This window comes from Semicossyphus pulcher, unplaced genomic scaffold (genome assembly GCF_022749685.1).
Source record: "Semicossyphus pulcher isolate SPU_LCO1_2020_fin unplaced genomic scaffold, fSemPul1.0.p SCAF_17, whole genome shotgun sequence".
NCBI lineage: Eukaryota > Metazoa > Chordata > Actinopteri > Labriformes > Labridae > Semicossyphus > Semicossyphus pulcher.
The window spans coordinates 3,404,936-3,424,091 of NW_027211681.1; the positions used below are offsets into that span (position 1 = coordinate 3,404,936).

General features: G+C 43.4%; 1 protein-coding gene across 1 annotated transcript; it reads right to left on the reverse strand.

Moving 5' to 3' along the window:
• Window positions 1-3,299: 3,299 nt before the first annotated feature.
• On the reverse strand, window positions 3,300-18,959 carry epn3b (epsin 3b). The gene is made up of 12 exons (XM_069665870.1): window positions 18,740-18,959; window positions 14,138-14,339; window positions 13,712-13,870; window positions 12,700-12,783; window positions 11,737-12,052; window positions 10,631-10,749; window positions 9,829-9,915; window positions 7,495-7,618; window positions 7,205-7,375; window positions 7,004-7,096; window positions 4,944-5,237; window positions 3,300-4,858 (listed from the first exon to the last, which is right to left on the reverse strand). Exons 2-12 carry the CDS (start codon window positions 14,204-14,206, stop codon window positions 4,560-4,562), a joined length of 1,815 nt encoding a protein of 604 aa, XP_069521971.1. The 5' UTR covers window positions 14,207-14,339; window positions 18,740-18,959; the 3' UTR covers window positions 3,300-4,559.
• Window positions 18,960-19,156: the final 197 nt, after the last annotated feature.

The following is a 19,156-nucleotide window of genomic DNA, read 5'->3' on the forward strand; positions in this document are numbered from 1 at the left end:
CCAATTTAGAAACACATTAACTCTGTCTCCTGTGGCTAAAGTCCTCTAATGAAGTCCTGAGTTTTATCACTCAGACTCACACTCCTATTTAATCAGGGCAAAATTCAGACAGGATGTAATGTAACAACTGCACTGCGGGATAATTGCTCCCACATTGCTGCAGCATCTTGATCAGACGCGGCCGGATTTTTCACTGAATGCGTCGATAAATTGGTTTCACTGCAGGTCAGGAACAACAGCTCCGGGGGGAGCGGCGGACCAGGGCCCAGATCAGGAATTATTCTCTCAGGCTTGAGTGCACGATTAGAGAGGGAATTTGGCTTTATTGTACGGATGCAGCAGCACATTTAAACACCTGCTTAACAGGGGGAAAGACTGCATGCTTGTCTACTCTTATGGAAACTGCTAACAAAGGCATGATTCATTTTTGTTCTGCTGTGTATTGGAAGACTGAAAAAAACATTTATCTTCTCCTATAAAGGCCTGTAGAGCAAACCAGGTATTAGGTTCTGATTAACAGAGATTGATAGTTGCATACAGTCATGCATGATTATGTAAAAGACAATTATAATACCCAAATGCTTACATTTTAGAGGCTCATGTTGCCCTGCAAGCCTACAGGCTATTTGAACTACTTTGGCAATAAAAAACACACACGCACCTACTGTCACATGTTTTCTCAAAATCAGTCACTGTTTACTTCCCTTCCTCCACCAAATCACCACCACATGGAGATACTGTATCAGGAGGTGGAGACGGCAGCTGTTTAGATCTGTGATCAGGCTACACTTGATTTTGTTTGGACAGAGATGCCAGACTTTACAGGGAAGGGAAGTGTGTGAGTGTGGCTGAAGGTTTGGGCATGATTGGATTTCCCTCATTCAGCTAGTTTTGCTTTGGGAATTGTGTGTTTGACCTTTACGGGGAGATTTTGGAGATTTTATTTCGGCTTTAACACATGCAGATACACACATGTCTGCTGATCATGGCTGCATGTTGAAAGGGGTCACAGTACTTCTTAGTTCTTGTGGTTCTTATGGATAAGAAAGTAAAAAAGTATTTCCTGGGAATTAAACATTATTTTTTCAGTGCTGATTAAATACATACAAGGTCCTGGGCTTCTTTTTGATTGTCAAGTTATTTTTTAGACAATGTGAAGTGTACCAGTCATTGGTGAATCATCTGCTTTAGTGTTACAGTAATAACTGTAGCTGTTGTCACAGTTCAAGTTTTTGGACACACAACTTGTTTGCATCAAAAACAAACATTTCATTATATCCATTCACTCAGGACTCAAGCAGGGGGTACGACAAAGGTCCACCAGCAGCTGTACACTGTGTCCATCTAGTGGCCAATGAGCAGAACTGATCACATCAACTCCATCCTGTCTATGTGCAACGCAATCAAGTGATCCAAACTCTTTGTTAGGGTTTGATTTGTTAATGCAGGTGTGTGTTTGTGCTTTGAAGGACATTTAAAAGCAATTTAAACAGATTCATCCTGTGTTACTCTTTGTGTGTGTGTGTTTGTGTGTGTGTGGTTGTGACATCCTGCCCTCTCTGCCCGCTATTGGTTTGGTTGACTTCCTGGTTCAGGAGCCAATGAGCATAGTCAGGAAGGACATCAGGAAAGTGCCTGCACCATGGAGATGTTTATATGAAAGAGTATCAGTGAGTGTGTACAGTCAGTCCTTCACAAAATGTAACGGCTATAATCAGCATTTTAAATACTATGAAGCAAATTACAACATGAAGATGTTTGACAGTGAAAAGGGGGATGCTCATCACTCAAAACTGCCACTCAGCTTTACAGTTTTCATTTCTTGACAGGCCACAGCTTCTCTGTTTTGGTTCACAATGTCATTCTTTTAGCCACAGGCATTGGTTGAGTGTTACTGTAGGCTACACACCAATATCATCAGTATTCAAATGTTGCTAACAATAGCTAACAGTTAAGAGAAGCTTCAGTAAGGCTGTAGCAGAAAAACCTCTGAGGTAGTACACCGTTTTTATTATAAGCCAAACCTCTGCAGATGATCCAGAACGCAGCAGCTCGACTGGTCTTCTATCAACCCAAAACGGCATGTCACTCCACTGCTCATATCCCTCCACTGGCTCCCTGTCGCTGCTCTCATCAAATTCAAAACCCTGTTGCTCGCTTACAAAACAGCAACAAAAAAGGCTCCTGCCTACCTGAACGCCCTCATCCGGGTCTACACTCCGTCCCGCCCACTACGCTCTGCCAATGAAAGGCGCCTGGTACTCCCATCACAACAGGGCCCTAAGTCGCTAACTAGACTCTTCTCCTCTGCAGTCCCCAGGTGGTGGAATGAGTTGCCAAACTTCATTCGATCCACAGAGTCCCTTTCACCTTTAAGAAGAAGATAAAGACCCAGCTCTTTCATGAACACCTCTGCACTTAATGATATTGATGAGGATGATAATGAGGATGTTGCTGATGTTAATTAGGATGTTCATGATGATGATGATGATGATAATGATGTTGACCAAAAGTCGAAAGGCACCTTTTGAACCAGCATCTTTTAGGTGCCTTTCGACCAAAAGTACCAGGAACTTTTAGTTCCCGGAATGTCTCTTCAAAGAACTAAATGGTTCCTGTGGCCCATTGTTGTCTGCGTTTCCACAGCGGCCTAAAGTCCTGGTTTGCAAATCAGGCCAATGCTGTATAGAGAAGCAATAAAAGTACCTGCACTACCTCGCCAGTCCAGTAGGTGAGAAGAAGGCGACGAACAGGCGGGTATCATCATTTGTGCGACACTACAGTTGGCCTGCTGTTTTTGATCGTGCTTTATTGCATTGCAAATGATAAACAATCTCAAAGCACGATGATAACAGTGAGCTTGCAGCTGCAGTCTTTTCAACATGGTGAGTGACATAAAACGCAGTGAGTATTCAACTAATCAGAAACAATCAGCACTGCAGGCCCCGCCCTGAAAGTTCCTGGACCTTTGGTAAGTACTACCCCCTGAGCAGGGACTTTTCAGGGGGTAAATCAATTACTCCGGAACTAAATTTAGACCCTGGGTTCCTGCTATTGAAAAGAACAGAGTTCCTCAAAGGTTCCTGGTTCCTGGGAAAAGTTGCTTTTCTTGTCTTAACTGTCAGATGTACGTCACTTTGGACAAAAGTGCCTGCTAAATGAAATTGTAACATATATGTGAATTTTAGAGCATGAAAGTGTTCAAAGTGTTCGCTTGTGTCTCATAGAAAATAAATTAAGGTGAAATTCACTCTCACTGGGTCTTCACCAAATAAATGAATAATCAATCATACCAACACTTAATGCAAACACCATTCATTTATTGGTATAATATTTCATAATACTTTATAGGTCTCATTCTGTTAAATACATATGTACGAAGCCTGTGTGTATCTATAGGCAGGCGATTCACATTCAGGTCCAGGTTCAGTGCACTGAACATCTCAGCTCGTCAGATTCTCTTGATCCAACAAGGACGTAAATGAAGAGCTGGCGTCAGTTTAACATCTGTAATAATTTTACTTTGTTATATTTATCTTTAGCTTTAAACCTCCTATAAATTCATCATTAGTCTCCCTGTCGTTTTCTCACTCTCTCTCTCAATTCCCTTTCCATTCAGTGAGCTCGAATCTGATTGGAGGAGGGACAGAGCGGCCTTCCTGAGTTCCTCCTACATGGTGCCAATATGAACCAGACGGGAATGCATTGTGGGTCAGCTGTCGAGACAGGCACGGGGTCCGATGGGGTACAATCAGTGATCAGTCTAGGTCCGGATTGAGAGACTAAACCTCCGCATGGAGCCTGTCTGGGGACAAAAACATCACTAACTTAGGACCAGATGCTTTTGAGCTTGCAAGGTAACAAGGCAATTCAGAACAGGTATTATAGTGTAAATGTCAGAAGGATACCTGAGTCAATTAGTTCTTGAACAAAGCTATATGTTTTCTTAAATCTTAAACTTTTGGACGTCCTCCAGTGTTTCACTTGTGCCAATGAAGCTCAAGATACTACTTGACTCGTCAGAAAAAGAGGGTGTATTTGAAAAACTCCTCCAGGTGTTGGGCAGAATAGGATAGTTTGGATTCTCGGGGGTGGGATGCATTCATGCTTTCGTCGGTGAAGCAGCAGCGTTAAGGGTCCTGACGAATCTTGGTGGACAATCATAGTTTGTGGATTCATCCCTGTCTGTGGTCTGAGGGTGCTCCGAGTCACTGTTGATGGGGAAAAGGCATCGAAGGGACTGTTGAGATTCACCCTGTTAGTTTGGTGGTGTGTGCGTGTTTGTGTCCATGTGCGCCTGAGTGCAAATGTGTGTGTTTGTGTATGTGTGAGTTCGCTTTGCTTCAAGAGTTCAGGTTATATAGCAGCTGATGTGTCTTTAGACCGACACAGATACATCCAGTCCGAGATTGATCCGCTTCAAGTGTGCACAATGACATCAGAACACAATCCGTAGTCCAGGTCAGGCTCATTCAAACAAATCTCTTTGTAGTCAGCATAGATTGATCCAAAAAAATAGTCCCTTCTCTTCTTCTTTCACCGCGTAGGATGCAGGGCTCTCAGAGGAAGGGGTTGTGGCTGTGTGTGTGTGTTTGGGACTGAGTGCGAGGTGCAGGTCGCGGGGAGAGGGGGAGGAGGGGCTGCGGGAGGTTGGAGGGGAGGTCCAGGAGTCCGGCAGGAGGTTGCGTGAGAGAGGAGGGGAGGATGGGCGGGTGGTGGTGCAGAGGGAGGGGCAGCGACGGGCTGTAGGAGAGCATGTGCGGGGGCAGAGGGGATGTGGAGGACGGTCGCATTTGGTTGAGGGTGAGGCGAGGCTGGTCGCAGTGGAAGGGGTTGGTGGGAGACGGAGCACTCAGACCTGAAACGACAGAATTGATGAAAGATTTTTTAATACAGATAAATATCTTTCAGTGCTGCTTGTGACGTCTTGAATATTTGTCTACCTGAGAGGAAGGGGTTGTTGTGCGTCTTGTTGGGGGGGTTAGAGGGTATAAGAGCGTCTAAATTGACCAGCGAGGCCCCCGTAGGTCCCAGGAAGGTCTCCGGGGTTCGACACACACGTGTAGGCGGGGCGCTGAGCGGCGGTGCGAGCCGGGACAAGTTGAACATCTCTGGGCTGGACAACTCTCGCCCATTCACTAGAGGTTTCACCGGAGTGTCAGACCCAAACGGATCTGGCCTAGAGTCTACTTCAACGAAGAGGTCCGAGTCAGCCTTTACCCCAAACAGCTCTGCATCTGTAAGAAAAAAGGTTTTAATACATAGTTACTGAGGGGATGTACGCTAAATGGGAAGCAAATTGAAAGAAAACTTACCATAAAGTGACTTGTGTACAATGACTAAGTCACTTAGCTAAGTATCACAAGCTCCCACAATAGCTGACCCGCTCTGTCGTAGATTCTCAAAGTCTCTAAACTCTTTCAAAATAAAATCCCTCATTCGGTCAATTTCAGTTTGTGTTTTGTTTGCTGTATAAGGTGTTCTCTTTATTTCAAATTAACCACTTCAAAAATCTATGATAATCTTAGTTACTTGTTATTTAACAGCAGTGTTAAATTAATGTATTCATTAATTTAAACTTAGTTTATATCTCAAGGAATCATGGGGGGCATTCACTCATTTTCATTGACGTCGAGCAAACATTTAGAGCGACTAAATATAAACACAAGAAATAAATTCATCAGTCCCTCCAGGATTTTGTGGCAATTTTCAGTGATTGTTGCGGCCAAAAATGTCTAATACAAGCCTGTGTAACACATCACACATCCACTGTGAGCAACCGGAACAAATGCTCTGATGCAGCCATCTATTGGCTGAGGAAGCTGTTTGTCTCCTGACATCACCTCCAGTCGATTTCTGTGTCAGGACCAGCAGCGTAACTACCATGGATGCAGGTAATGCAACAGTGTAGGGAAGAGGAGGCCCCGCAATCGGATGGACGTTACATCTGATAGTGATATTGTGAGATTGAGCAAGCTGCTGGTGAGCAACGCACAGGGCCACTGATGGCTTATCTGTGCATTGATCATGTTTTATTCACCTGTCATGATGAAAAAAAACTGAGCTTTCAGGCGCTGTCCAAAGTGCTGAAGTTGTAAATGCGCAGAAACAGGTCACTGACAGTTTTTTCAGAATGTTTATGACATTCTTTCAAATGTATTCAAGTTTATGTGAGATTGAGGCTGTTATTGTAACAGAACAATCAGTACTTAGGGGCAGGGGAGAGGCAAAGAGGAGGCATGTCGAAAACTAAGGAGCAGGCAGGACATTATGATGCATTGTGACTGACAGGTCCCACTTTTCACCTTGCACTGGGACCCGGAGCTGACTTACGGAGCTGTTACGCCACTGGTCAGGACTCCAAATAAAATGTGTAAAAACTGAATGATATTAAAGTAAACTGCCATTAATACACGTTCAATGCTATCCATATGCGCAGGGGAGAATCTATAGATAACATTTACATTTTCTGCTCTTTATCTTTGCTGCTGCGGCAGAATAAAACTAGTCAGGGGGATTACTATATCACTGTACAATGCCCTCAGATGTTTTTACAGCACTGCAGACCTCAGGGGATCAATATTTTGAATATTAAAGGAGACAGTTTGGTGACGTTATCCGGAAAATCGGATGAATGGCCAAATGTGCGAAAAAGTTACGGCAGTTGGTTGAATTCACGGGAACACAACTTTGCAACTTCCTGGATGGACTGAATAATAACAAGTTACATAAAATTAAACAAACTTATTATTAATAATGTGATATTTTACATTCAACAAGGGTTGTTCACTCATTGTTTGGAGTGAGTTGTATAAGATTCTGTCCCTGGAACATTCCTAATGTTAATTAGTAAGACACCACAGTCGGCTACCTTTGGTCTTACTGTGTATATTCAGTACTTAAAGTTGAACAAGTTATGTTTTCTTTGAGCCACGGTCATTGCAGGAGGCTTATTACTTCAGAACAAATGTGTGGCATGTCTGGCGCTCCTGTGTTAAACTACCTGTGGGACTCGCAGGTTGAGGGGACGACACCTGAGGAACCTCTGGTTGTGGCTTCTCCTCTTCCTGTGCATCAAAAGGATCTCCATCACCATCTGCAGGTCAAATTAAAAACAGTACAATCTGAGGCAGAGTGCAGTGCTCACATATTTAACAGATGTTCACATATCCACACTGATGAGGGAGGTGTCTCTGAAAGGTACCTCCGTCTGTCGGGCTGTCCCACGCATCATTTACAGGACTGGAGGACACAGGCGCTGCCTCCCAGGGGTCTGTGTGTGTGTCTGCACATGGAGCCCACGGATTGGATGCTGTGGTGGATGAGGGAGGGGCTGTCCAGGGGCTGCCAATCACAGGAGTGCTGGAGTGGACTGCTGTGAAAAGGGACAGACGGAAGAACACAAAAGTCAGTGTTAAGCAATAAAAACACACAAACTCACAGACTCTTGAACTTTGTGTGGATGTGTGGGTGTGTTTATGATAAACCACCCACCTACAGAGTCCCAGGGGTCAGAGGTGTCATCACAGGTGGGTTGGGCAGAGTTCCAAGGGTCTCTAGGAGGAGGTTTGGCATCAGATGAGGGGCCAAAAATGTCCACCAGGTCCAGCATGGCTGACTACAGAGGGAGAGACAAACATCTCTGTGAATCTGTGCAGAATATTCTCCGGTTCGTGCTGCTGGAAGAGTTTCTGAACATTGTGAGGCTCGAAGAAGAAATCCAACACTATATAACTGAGATGTTTTGGTACCTTATAAACTGTATATCTTGTGCAGAGAAAAGTGTTGGAGGTGATTCACTGTCAGGTTGTCGGTTTGCATCTGACATCCAACGTACTTTATCTACATACAATGCAGTTCAGTCATCAAGAGTGATATGATTATAACCATTTTACCAAACAGCAAACCTAAATTATAGATACAATTCCTTTTGGTGAACAATAAATTATACATGAGTAAATGTCTTTTGTACATCACATGATATGTAAACATATGAATCAGAATCACATATGTTCACTTTGAAATTGATAATATGCATGGAAATGACTTTCAGCGTCCTTTATTACGACATGTTATGTAAGTGTTTGGGAAAGGGACATCAGCAATATTTCTCATGTGGTGTCAAATCAATTCCCCTCTCTAGTCAAAATGTGACTTCTTTGATGTTTCCACTCTGCACAGCATCAGGCAACAATTTCTGTTACACCATAGTGTAGGGAGGACGGTCTTATGACCTCATTCGGCTTCACCTTAATAATGAGGTGTGTTTTATTTTCCTCTGCTGTGTGGGGAACAGTTTTCTGCGCTCACATTAAATCAACTCATGTACAAACCAGTGTGATTTTCTGACATCACAAAGAAACAATATTTAACTCCTGTGGTGTAATGTGGAAAAGCCATCCAGGTCACATACACTAAAGCCCTTTATGCATGGACTAGCATTACCTGGGGACCTCTAGTAATCTGTAAAAATTGCAGAGGTCGTCTGTCTTGTGCGAATCGTCCATGTCTGTAATTTGTAAGTAAGTAAAAATTCCAGCAGAAATGACCTACCATATTTTGGCAAACAGAGGTCATCTGATAATATTAGTTGAGTCGGCATCTTTGTAATTTAGGGTGGAATATTTTTCTCTGCAATGTTCAGTTATCTCCGCGCCTCTATCCCGGTCGACAATTATGGAAGCAATTTGGAAATTATGAACGAAAGTTGTGACAGCATTTTGGGTGCAAATGCAAATTGGGTACAGCAGGCTCATCTCACTACACAGCACGGGGACCTATTCGCAGCAAGAGCAAACTCAAATCCAACACAAGAGTGAAATCTCAAAAGACAGAGATGGATGATATGCATGGCAACATGCGCTAAGGAACATTTTTCTATCTTTCGACAGGCTTAAGGCTTTAAGCAGTTGTTACGCGAAGCCCTGGCATTATCAAGCATGTCGTAGGCTAAAATACAGACTTTGCTTATCCCGTGCAACATGAGTGGGTCATTTCTAAATCACATAGTCCCCAGGTAATACTAGTCCTGTGCAAATAAGACCTTTCCAGTGTAATATCTGCTAAGTAGTAAAGTAAGTGACACAAACTAATGTTCCAAGTGGAATTTTATATTTACTTCTTTTATTTTTTTTCTGATGAGGATCCTTCGCTGGTTCGATATAATTCTACTACACCAATTGTAATTGTACTAATAAAAGCATCAGATAAAGTGCCAAAAATTATAAGGCATTTTGAATGGTGGAAGACAGAGGCATGATCATGTTTGACATCTAGCTGACCTTGTAAAAATGTTGGAAGTTGCGTCTCTCAGTTGAAAGCCTCTCTTACACCATTTTATTTCCTGGTCTTTTTTTCATGTCTTTTTTTCTATTGAGCACCTGAAAGCGCCACGATTTCACCGATAAGCAACATAATATAACCAATTACGAGGCCTGGCGACCTTTACATAAGTCAGCCAGTGACTCTGATTGGCTCTTTGACAGGCCAATGAGTAAGGGAGCTGGTGTGCTACGAGATAAGGAGTATTCTTTCAGGGAAATGTCATGCTGAGCTCAAGGTTAGACGAGACAAAGTCATTATCATTCAGCAGACACCTCTTTCCCCTCTCTCAGCTCTGGGGTTTTTCTCTCTCAGACCTCCCTCTTTATGCCGATCTACGTCTTTTTGTCTTTAGTCCTCTCTGTCCCTCTGCCCGCACCATAAACTCCACTAAATGTCTGCCAGCAACCTCCTACAAATGCACCCGCCCACCTCTCCATGCAAACACACACTCATGTAGCACCCACATACATACTGTACAACACACAAACACGTTTTTAAACTGACCTCCTGTGTCCCTGACTGGCTCTCTCTCCGGCTCTCATCCAGGGCCTTCTGTAACAGAGACTCGTCTCCTTGGCGACAGCACTGCTCCTGCAGGGGCGGCATCGTGACATCATCAGCATTATCGCAATGAGTGTGGACGCACATACAGTAAAACTGTTTTGTTTTTCGCAAAAACAAAGGCCAAACTGATGGCTCTTTTTTGTGCTGGTGAATTATATAGATGACAAAGAGCAGAGGCTGGTTACGAGTAAAGCTGAGAGAAAGGAAGGCAGACGTTTAGAGAGGTGTAAAAATGGTGCTCTGCTGAAGGAGGAAAGATGAGGGGAACAAAATCTGAACAGTTTGAGAGCCAGTGGAAGATACAGCAGAGGCCCTGAGAAGGAGAAAGCCGAGCGAGGAAGGAAAAAGTTAGAAGGAAGTGATAACATGGCCTCAGAGGAGCGTTTTTGTTACGATGTACGAGCTGTAATAATATGGTGTGTGTGTCTGTGTGTGTGTACCGGCTCATGCTCCTCTTGGCTAAGGCTTAAAGCAATCTGTAGCTGTGTGTCCTCATCCATCTCTATGGTAACAGGGGAAGGAAAGGCTAGCTAGAAGAAGGTGGGCGAATGTTCAGAATGTTTGTAACAAAATTTTCATTATTGGAATCATCAAGAGGCACTGAGACATGTGTGGCTCCAGCACAGAGGAAGTGTGTGTATGTGGTGGGAGGCTATGCTGACGCACTAGAGTAGCAAACTATTATAATATCAGTGTGTGCGCATGTGTGTGTGTGTGTGTGCACGTGTGTGTGTTATTCTACCTTCTGACTCTCCTCCCTGCTCATGGCTAAAGCCAGCTGGAGCTGCAGCTCCTCCTCGCCGCTGGTCTGAGGTCGAGCCTGCTCCAGGTCGGAGGCGGCGCGAGGAGACGAGGACGAGGCTGCAGAGGGAACGAGTGAGGGAGGAACGAATGGTCAGATGGACGTGAGCGTGCATTCGTCGATGCACAGAGGAAGGCGAGCAGCACAGGAAGTGTGGGGCTGATTTAAATATTTCCAGGCCTGCACTGCAGTATTGATAATCTATGTGCTAGATTGTCCAAAGTGCTGGGCTACAGCACAAAATTGCATTTCACCAGGGATCAGCCTGAATACAAGAGTGTATTTTTAGAGCTCTATCCATGTATTCACAAATTGCCAACACACAGAATAAGCTGTTCATTGTGCTTCAAAGGGCTATAAACAATAGTTTCATAACAACAACGTATCAAATGACAATATTATAATGGTAAATTAGCTTTAGGGAGCTTTACAGTTTCAGCCCATTATTTAGCTGTCAAACTGCAACATTACTGTTTTGGTTTATGCTCAGACCCCGGCCCTGTTCAGGTCCCATGCAAGAGCTCAGGAAGGCAGTTCTTTAATGGGATGCGGGGATTAACCAGACATAACACAAACCTATTAGTCCTCATCCTTCAAGTCTTTTCTCTTGTAAAACCAAAAAAACTGTTTAAAACCTCTTCAGATGACGCATAAATCTCGCCTTCGTGTTGCTCAAAGTTTGGTTTTGAAGTGCAGAATGGGCTCATTGTTGCTCCTTGTGGCCATTGGGCAGAAAAACACCCACAACAATTGAGATATAGCAACTGTCCAGCATCCAAGGTAACAAAAATAAGGCGAAGAACATGCTGCATTAGAAGACTTATGCTTTCACTGTAGTTTTTCAAAGTGTGTTTTTTTAGCTTCATGGTTTTTTAACTGTCTCAGAAGATGAAACAGACATGAATGGGGCTCCTAAAAGACAAAGCACCAGACAGCAGACAAGCTGGTGAACATAATGGAGTATTTCCCTCAGGAGTTGGTGGAGACCAAAAACAGAGTTTAAAGAAAGTGAATATTAGTTACAGATGGTTTAAATACCCACTCACAGTTAAAGGACGACGGAGATCCTCTGGAGCGGCTGAACTCCTCTCCATACAGCACAGCCATGCTGGGCTGGCTTGTTCGCCTGCCTGGGTGGTAAGACGGGGGGATACCACCGTACACACCCCCACTCCCGCCACCACCCCCGCCGCCACCACTGCCTCCACCAGCCATTCGCTCCTTGGTCTTCAGGGCTTGACTCCTCTCCTGGCGGAGCCGCTCTTCATCCCGAAGGAGGCAAACCAGTTGGCGTGCTTTTTCTCTCACGTTGGCCCCCTGGTCTCTGCCGTCGCGGTCCACGTATTGGAAGTCACGCAGCGTCTGAACCAAACAAAGACAAAAGACATTTTCACGGTCCTTCAGAAAACAACTTAAGATTTTACACAAATTTATGTTGTTCGAAATGCAATGGCGAATCTCTTAATATGTAAATTCTAAGTTGTCTGATTTTACTGATTTAAAAGACAATATGGACTCCAGGAAGGGTAGAGGTTGTTAAAAGGACAGTTCGGATTTTTGGATGAGATACTTGCTAGTAGTGAGGTGGATGCAAAACTATGAGCTTACTCACCGGCCTGCCGCAGGCGTAGAAGTAGTAGCAGTAGCGCCAAAAGAATGGCGCAGTATATGAAATCCTAGAACAATGATTTTGTTTTGAAAATTGATCACTATTGCCTCCATGTTGTTTTTGTAGGGTAAAACTTTTTGGTTTCATGAGCCTGGCATCTCACCGGAACTACTTCTACGTTCTACGTTCGGAACCGGCCAGAACTCCGACCACGGGACTCGGTGAGTAAGCTAAAAGCTTCACATCCACCACACTACTGGCAAGTATTTCATACAACTTGGTGTCCAAAAATCCAAACTATCCCTTTAAGGTAACAACTTGTGATCATTCGAATGAATGATCAACATTAAAGCAGCACTAATAATGTGTTGTTCCCATTGCTGCGGTTCTCCTCCAGTACCTGAATAGTGAAAGCGTTCTCCCGGCACTGTTGGGCCACTCTCTCTGATCCTGTCTTCAGCAGGTAGTCCAACAGAGTCAGGGCCTAGAAACAGACGTTGATTAACACACTGACACTTAAAAATAAGTATTTCTTTACATCTTCACATTGTAGTTAAAACAAACCCTTTTTGGATACCACATGGGTCATTTTATCTTTCATCTATATATCTATTTATGATGGTCTTTAGTGCTGGGTTAGTTACCAACAGTTGTACACTACTTTTCACCATTCATTGTGGGACACTTTGACTCCACTATAGGGTATACTTTTTCTCGCTAAACATTCGGACAGCACTACAAAATGGCAAACTCATGATACAGTGAGAACTAAGAGATTTCAGACACAGCTAGAGTCCAGGGCCATGCTAGCAGCGCTGTGAAGCTTCACTTGAGCTGAATGCTAATGTATACGCATGCTAATCTGCTAATGCTAGCATGTTGATGTTCAGGAGGTATTATGTTAATCATGCTCACTGTGTTGTATTAACATGTTAACATTTAAAACTAAACAAAGATTTTTGTAGTTATTGGGATATTTCAATAAGGAACTAAAAAGTTAACATCATGGTGGCAAAAGAGAAGAAGATAAGGGATTACCCAAAAAAATAATTAATTGCACATAATGTCAGGGCTATCTATTACATAGATGTTGAGAAATTTCAGTCTGTATCAAAGGGATGAACTAACCAAGCGACCATCATTGCCTTCCTGAGAGCTGCTAGCATGGCCAAAACTGAGACAGGGGCTAGAGAGGTTCAAAGAGGAAGAAGCAGGAGACATACATGTAAAGATAGAGTGTGTTGCCAAGAAAAAGATACATTTCAGAAAAATATCAAACAGGTGAAGCGATGGAGATTGGATAGCAGTGAGAGGGAAGCTAAAGAAACAGCTATAACTACATTGACTTAGCAGAAAGGAAGAGAAATAAGGACACAATTATTGATTAAACAAGTTGTCTTCCATGAGGTCACCTTGTACACATGTCTCCAGTTCTTGCCACTGTCATTGAGCCGTTTCCACACCATGCCCATGACCTCCGCAAACGCCACCACGTTGAAGGTCAAGTCAGCGATCTCTGACATGAGAGATGAGGACGGGCCCCATGGATCATTTGAGGTGGCCTCGCGAACCTGCACATCACCAGCAGAGAAACAATGGTGTCCATTTCTTCTCATATTTACAGTTCATGTAACAGTATCATGAAAAGTCAGAGATTCAAAGTGTCAAATAATATTTACAGCACAGATTTCCTAAGGAGAAAAGGTTTAGTTCTGATGTGTTTTTAACCTGATACGACTCAGCATACATGCCAATTCAAAGGACACAGCCCTTCCTCAAAGTATAACACATACAGGCTCCTGCACACCAACAACACTTGAAGACAGCCTTTATAATACCTTGATCTCCGCCTCGGAATAGTTGTGCACAATATTCTTCACCTGCCGGCGCAGGGCTGAGGTTGTCATGGTGACAGATGATGGAGGACGTGGAGGGATAGAAAGTGAATACAAACACTCAACAGGTGAAGAGAGGGGGTGGGAGGGGGGAGAGGAGCGGAAGTTATGGCAATGAAGGCTCCTCTTCTCTGTCAGGATGCCCCTGTGAGAGAAACACACACAATATACTATTACAAAATGCAATACATATATATAGGTTAATATATATAAGTTAATGATTCCAGGCTTGATCATGGATTTTTAACGCCTGACATTGTGCCCCACAACCTCCTTTGGACATTCTGGGCCTGAGTGATGTTTGAACTAAAGTTCCCATAATGCTTTGCCATGTAAACAGCAGAATGGAGAATGTTCTTAAGGTTCAGCAAGTAATGCTGTCAGCTACAACTTCTTACCAAACACATAATGACAAAGGTAACATTCACGTTCACCATCCTAGCTTAGCGTGTTAGCATGCTAACATTTGCTAATTAGCCCTAAACAAAAAATAAAGCTCGTACCGAAATCCTTACGGGCACATTTACGAGCATGGCTGAAGAGAATGTTTGACGCTTAAGGCTGCACTTGTTGATCTGTTTCTTTGTCTTTTATTTAGAACTAAAAACACTGAGCAGCATAAACAAGGACTGATGGTAGTGACTGAATGAGTGCTTCATAATTGGTCCCCACACAGGAAGTAGGTCATACAAAAGCTCTGGCACTCAGGTGTCTGATGAAGCTTCTTGGTAGCTTCAGTTATTCAGGCCAACACACACACACACACACACACACACATATACAGCTGTCTGTACGTACACGCGCACACACACACACACACACACACACTCACACACACACACAAACACACACACACACACGCACACACACACACGCACACACACAACCCATTTTCTCTTCCAAATTCCTATCTCGGAGGACACAGGGGGATTGATCATTACAGGCTTCTGAAATACTTCTCCCTCTGCCTGGGACTAAACCGACACTGACACAGAACGTACTTTACCCAACAGACCAAAGCTTAAGTCAGTATTGGCCTTAAAAATGGCACTTAAAAAAAGATGTCTATCAAACGGAGTAAAAAAATTAAAAAGCTCGGTTTATGTGTTGAGACTCACTGTATAACAAATTGCTTGAAAGTACAATACCTAATAGTTTAGTTGACTGATTATATTTACAGTTTGACTTCCACCAGCGCCGAATTGTGACGAATGTCCATTGACAGTGACGTAAAAGTCATAGACTCAGGTCGAATTGCAAAACATCAGACCTGTATCTGATTTAGGACCACGTACAAGTGGCCCAAATCTGATTTGAAAAGATCAGATTCCATGTGACTTGTGCTGTTAACACTGTCGTGAAAAAAACAAACCCCAATTGCCTGCGTTGTGAACGTAGCTTGACCCTGTGGTGCATGTCACTCTCTTCTCTCCCTTCCCTACATTTCATATCAATAACATAGAAAGGCCAAAAAACCTGACGTATTACTCGCAACATTTAGAAGAATATAGGCAAAATACTGTCTAAAGTAATAGTCCAGTAGCAATCTCATCATGTCATGTATATTTACATTTCTTTTAGGCAACATATGGATCATGAGAAAGGGCCCTCAAAGGCCTCTCCCTGTTTGTCTTTTATTTTCATTACAGTCTTCTGTTTCCTTTTAAAAGTTGGGGTAACATACTAATCTCAAGCCTCCGCCTGAAACGACTCAGTCAGCTCTGTCTCTTTAAGAAACCCGTCCCTACAAGCCCGCTATCTTCTGATTGGCCAGCTCTCCGAAGCCTGCTGAGGCAGCACTTTGTGACGACACAAAGATGCCTGAAACCTGGCGAGACTTTTTTTAGCAGAGGATCACTCCAACATACTTTTACCTACAGATCTGAAACATCACCCACGTTTAGTCTGGACATCAAACATTGTAACATTATATATATATGTCTTAAAATGTGAAACAGCATAATACCCCCTCTTGAAACACATTCTGCTTTTTAACAAGAATTGAAACTGTGTCTGAAATTCAGAATTTGTCCATGCTGGAGATGATCATCTCCAAAGCAACGCATTTAAACTTGTTGCAACAAGCAGCCGAACACACATTTTGGTTCAGTGTCTTGTCAGGGACACTTGGACATGTGGACTGGCACCTCCAATCTTCTGCCTTGTGGAATACCCACTCTGTGTTCTGTGTCAAAGCCCCCTTTCCATGCCATAAAACATAAACAAAATATGATCAATAGACAATGGCTTGATTCAGTTTAGACATAATCTGTATTAAAAAGTTTGGATTAGATGCAAATTGGTATGAGGGCATCTCAATGTTTGACTTCATAAGGAAAAAGTTACTCCTTTCAAGAGCTCAGGCTTATTTGCCCACTGATACATCAGGCCTCTGAGCTTGTACCTGTGTGTATAGGTAAACTGTGTACTATGTTTATTATATTTAACAACAACCCACTCCTGTGCATTCCTTCTGAACAGACGTTTAATGTCACTGTTCACTGGTGCTCCATGACAGCTCACAAAGGCTGCCACATCGAGTCACATGATGCCTCGTCCTTCTGAAACGCAAACATCAGCAGAAGCACAAAGGAACTGAGACGCACACAGCTGGGACAGTCAGAGACTCTGAGGAAGAGATGCATGTCGTGTGAGAGAGGAAGAGAGAGAGACACAGAGAGAGAGGGAGACGCGATGAAGGGCATGAAGAAGAGAGTAAAGCTCAGCAAGTTCAACCATGTATCACCTTTCTGCAAAATCATCTTCAGCCTTGTGTTCGGACAAACACACACACACACACACACACACACACACACACACACACACACACACACACACACACACGCACACACATAGAGGCACAAACATACAAAGGTTATTAAAGGTTGGTGCTGGCCACTGTAGGAGGTGTTTGAAACTGTGTATTGTTTTATTATCTTTATCCCTTTATCGGACGCTAACACAATAATGGATAATTCATATTACAGAAGTAATCGGATATTTCTCTGTGTGCATGACAGCTCTGAAAACCAACAGCAGAGAGGACAAAGGGGACCCATACACGGTGTTATGGCTGAAAGAGTGTGGGTGAGACAAGAATTATGGGGCTATATGATCAATAATTTCAAATAAACCCACCTTTGTAATATTTGCCCCTTTTCTGTGTAATAGAGAGTCCTGATCAGAGCATGTGCTGCTGGCTCCCACACCGCTACCAAAGAAAATATATTCCAACACTTAAAATAACACATAACAAAACATAAATTATTAAGTGTAGAAGCATCAGTAAAAGTATAATATAAAAAGCCACATATTGTATAAACTGGTGGTATGTTTTATATGTAATGTATCTTCATCTGAAAAATAACTTATAAGTCTAACTGTTAGGTTAATGTAGTGGAGTAAAGAGTACATCACTTAGCCATGATTTAAGTACAAATATCTCAAAGTTGTACTTATGAAGTATTTATGTAAGTACATTGATAACATTGATATTATTATCATCATCCTCTTGCAGCTGTACTAGGTATCCAACAAGTCCAGGATACATTCCTCCAGATAGAAACACATCTGTTTTAGTCAGTTTTACTGCTTAAAGGTACAGATACTTCTATAAATTGTTTGGGTGCAGCAATAAATGTGCACTCTTACATGTGAATGCACAAATAGTGTGCGTCCTTTAACCTAAAGTACAGGAGTAGAATCCCTCTATAAGGATTGCACAGCTCAGTTTAAATGGGTGTTTTCGATCACATATGCAGCTCAGAGACAGCATGTAGTGATGAAGTCATCCAGGGACACACTGTGGAGCTGCTCTGTGAATAATGCAACAACTCTGTGGACACAATGAGAGCACCCATGCTGCTTTTAGTGAGATACGGACACATTTTCTGATTCACAGCTACAAGCTCTAAGTGACTCATCTGCTTGTAGTGACAAATATTCACTCTGGGCCACATGCAGGCACTATAAATCACCTGACTGAATCATCACGCATGTCGTGATGTTCATCTCCAGAGAGACAGCAGTTGTAGTATTAGTAACAAACAAAAGAGGAAAACAATTTAAATTCTGCTGATGTTATTTTTAAGTAAAATATTTTATTTAAATGCGGCCGACAAGAACATGCACGTGAGCAAGGGGAGTTAAACCGACTTGTACGGTTAGATGCGTCAAATTGCTCAAACATAGGGAACTACGTCACGCCGTCGTCCACGTTCAAAGATGCGCATGCGTGCTGTTGCAGCAGGTGTACTGTATAGTTCAGGTGGCGATGGAGTGGAGGAGGGCGCCCATGGTGGGTCTGCATTATGCATTACATTACTCAACCTCCCCACACACGCGCGCGCGCGCACACACATACACTCATGCAGTGGATTCCCTGTGCAGGTTGCCATGTGTAGCACAGAATCATGTGTAAGGCCAGTTACCACAGGGGCCGTTACATTTAGGTAGGCAATGCAGCTCAATACATTGTAGTTTATATAGTATTCCCGCCTAAAGCCAAAGCACTAACCTCCGGTCATTACAACAACATGGGCTTACCTTGGCCATCGCTCATCTCCCGCTTCGTTCACTGAGCATCCTCTCCTCTCTGCTACCTCCTCCAAGTCCCGATAAAATCCCCTCCTCTGGGATCCTCTAACCAGGGCAATCACGATTCTCCCCTCACGCGCCTATACCCGGCTAACGTCACAGAGGAGCCGAGCAGTGATGTGTTTTTATAGGAACCCCTGAATGGGAATGTCAGCGTCTAAAGGCCGGCCTATCGCTGATGCTGCGCGCCGCTCCGGCAGGCAGTCAGTGCTGAAATCCGCATAGGACAAGGATAAGCCACAGCACACGGCTCACTCACTCCCTCTCTCACACACGCATACGGCACCGGCAGCAGTCACGCACGCACAGCACAGCACAGCACACACAGCAATCACAACGAGGAGCGTAAAAGGAGAGGCAGGGACG

Coding starts and splice junctions, on each gene's coding strand:
- epn3b (XM_069665870.1), bottom strand. CDS start 14,206: ATGACAACCTCAGCCCTGCGCCGGCAGGTGAAGAATATTGTGCACAAC. Junction 12,053..12,699: donor AGAACGCTTTCACTATTCAG/GTACTGGAGGAG, acceptor TGTTTGGTTCAG/ACGCTGCGTGACTTCCAATA. Junction 7,619..9,828: donor GCCAGTCAGGGACACAGGAG/GTCAGTTTAAAA, acceptor CTCCCTCTGTAG/TCAGCCATGCTGGACCTGGT.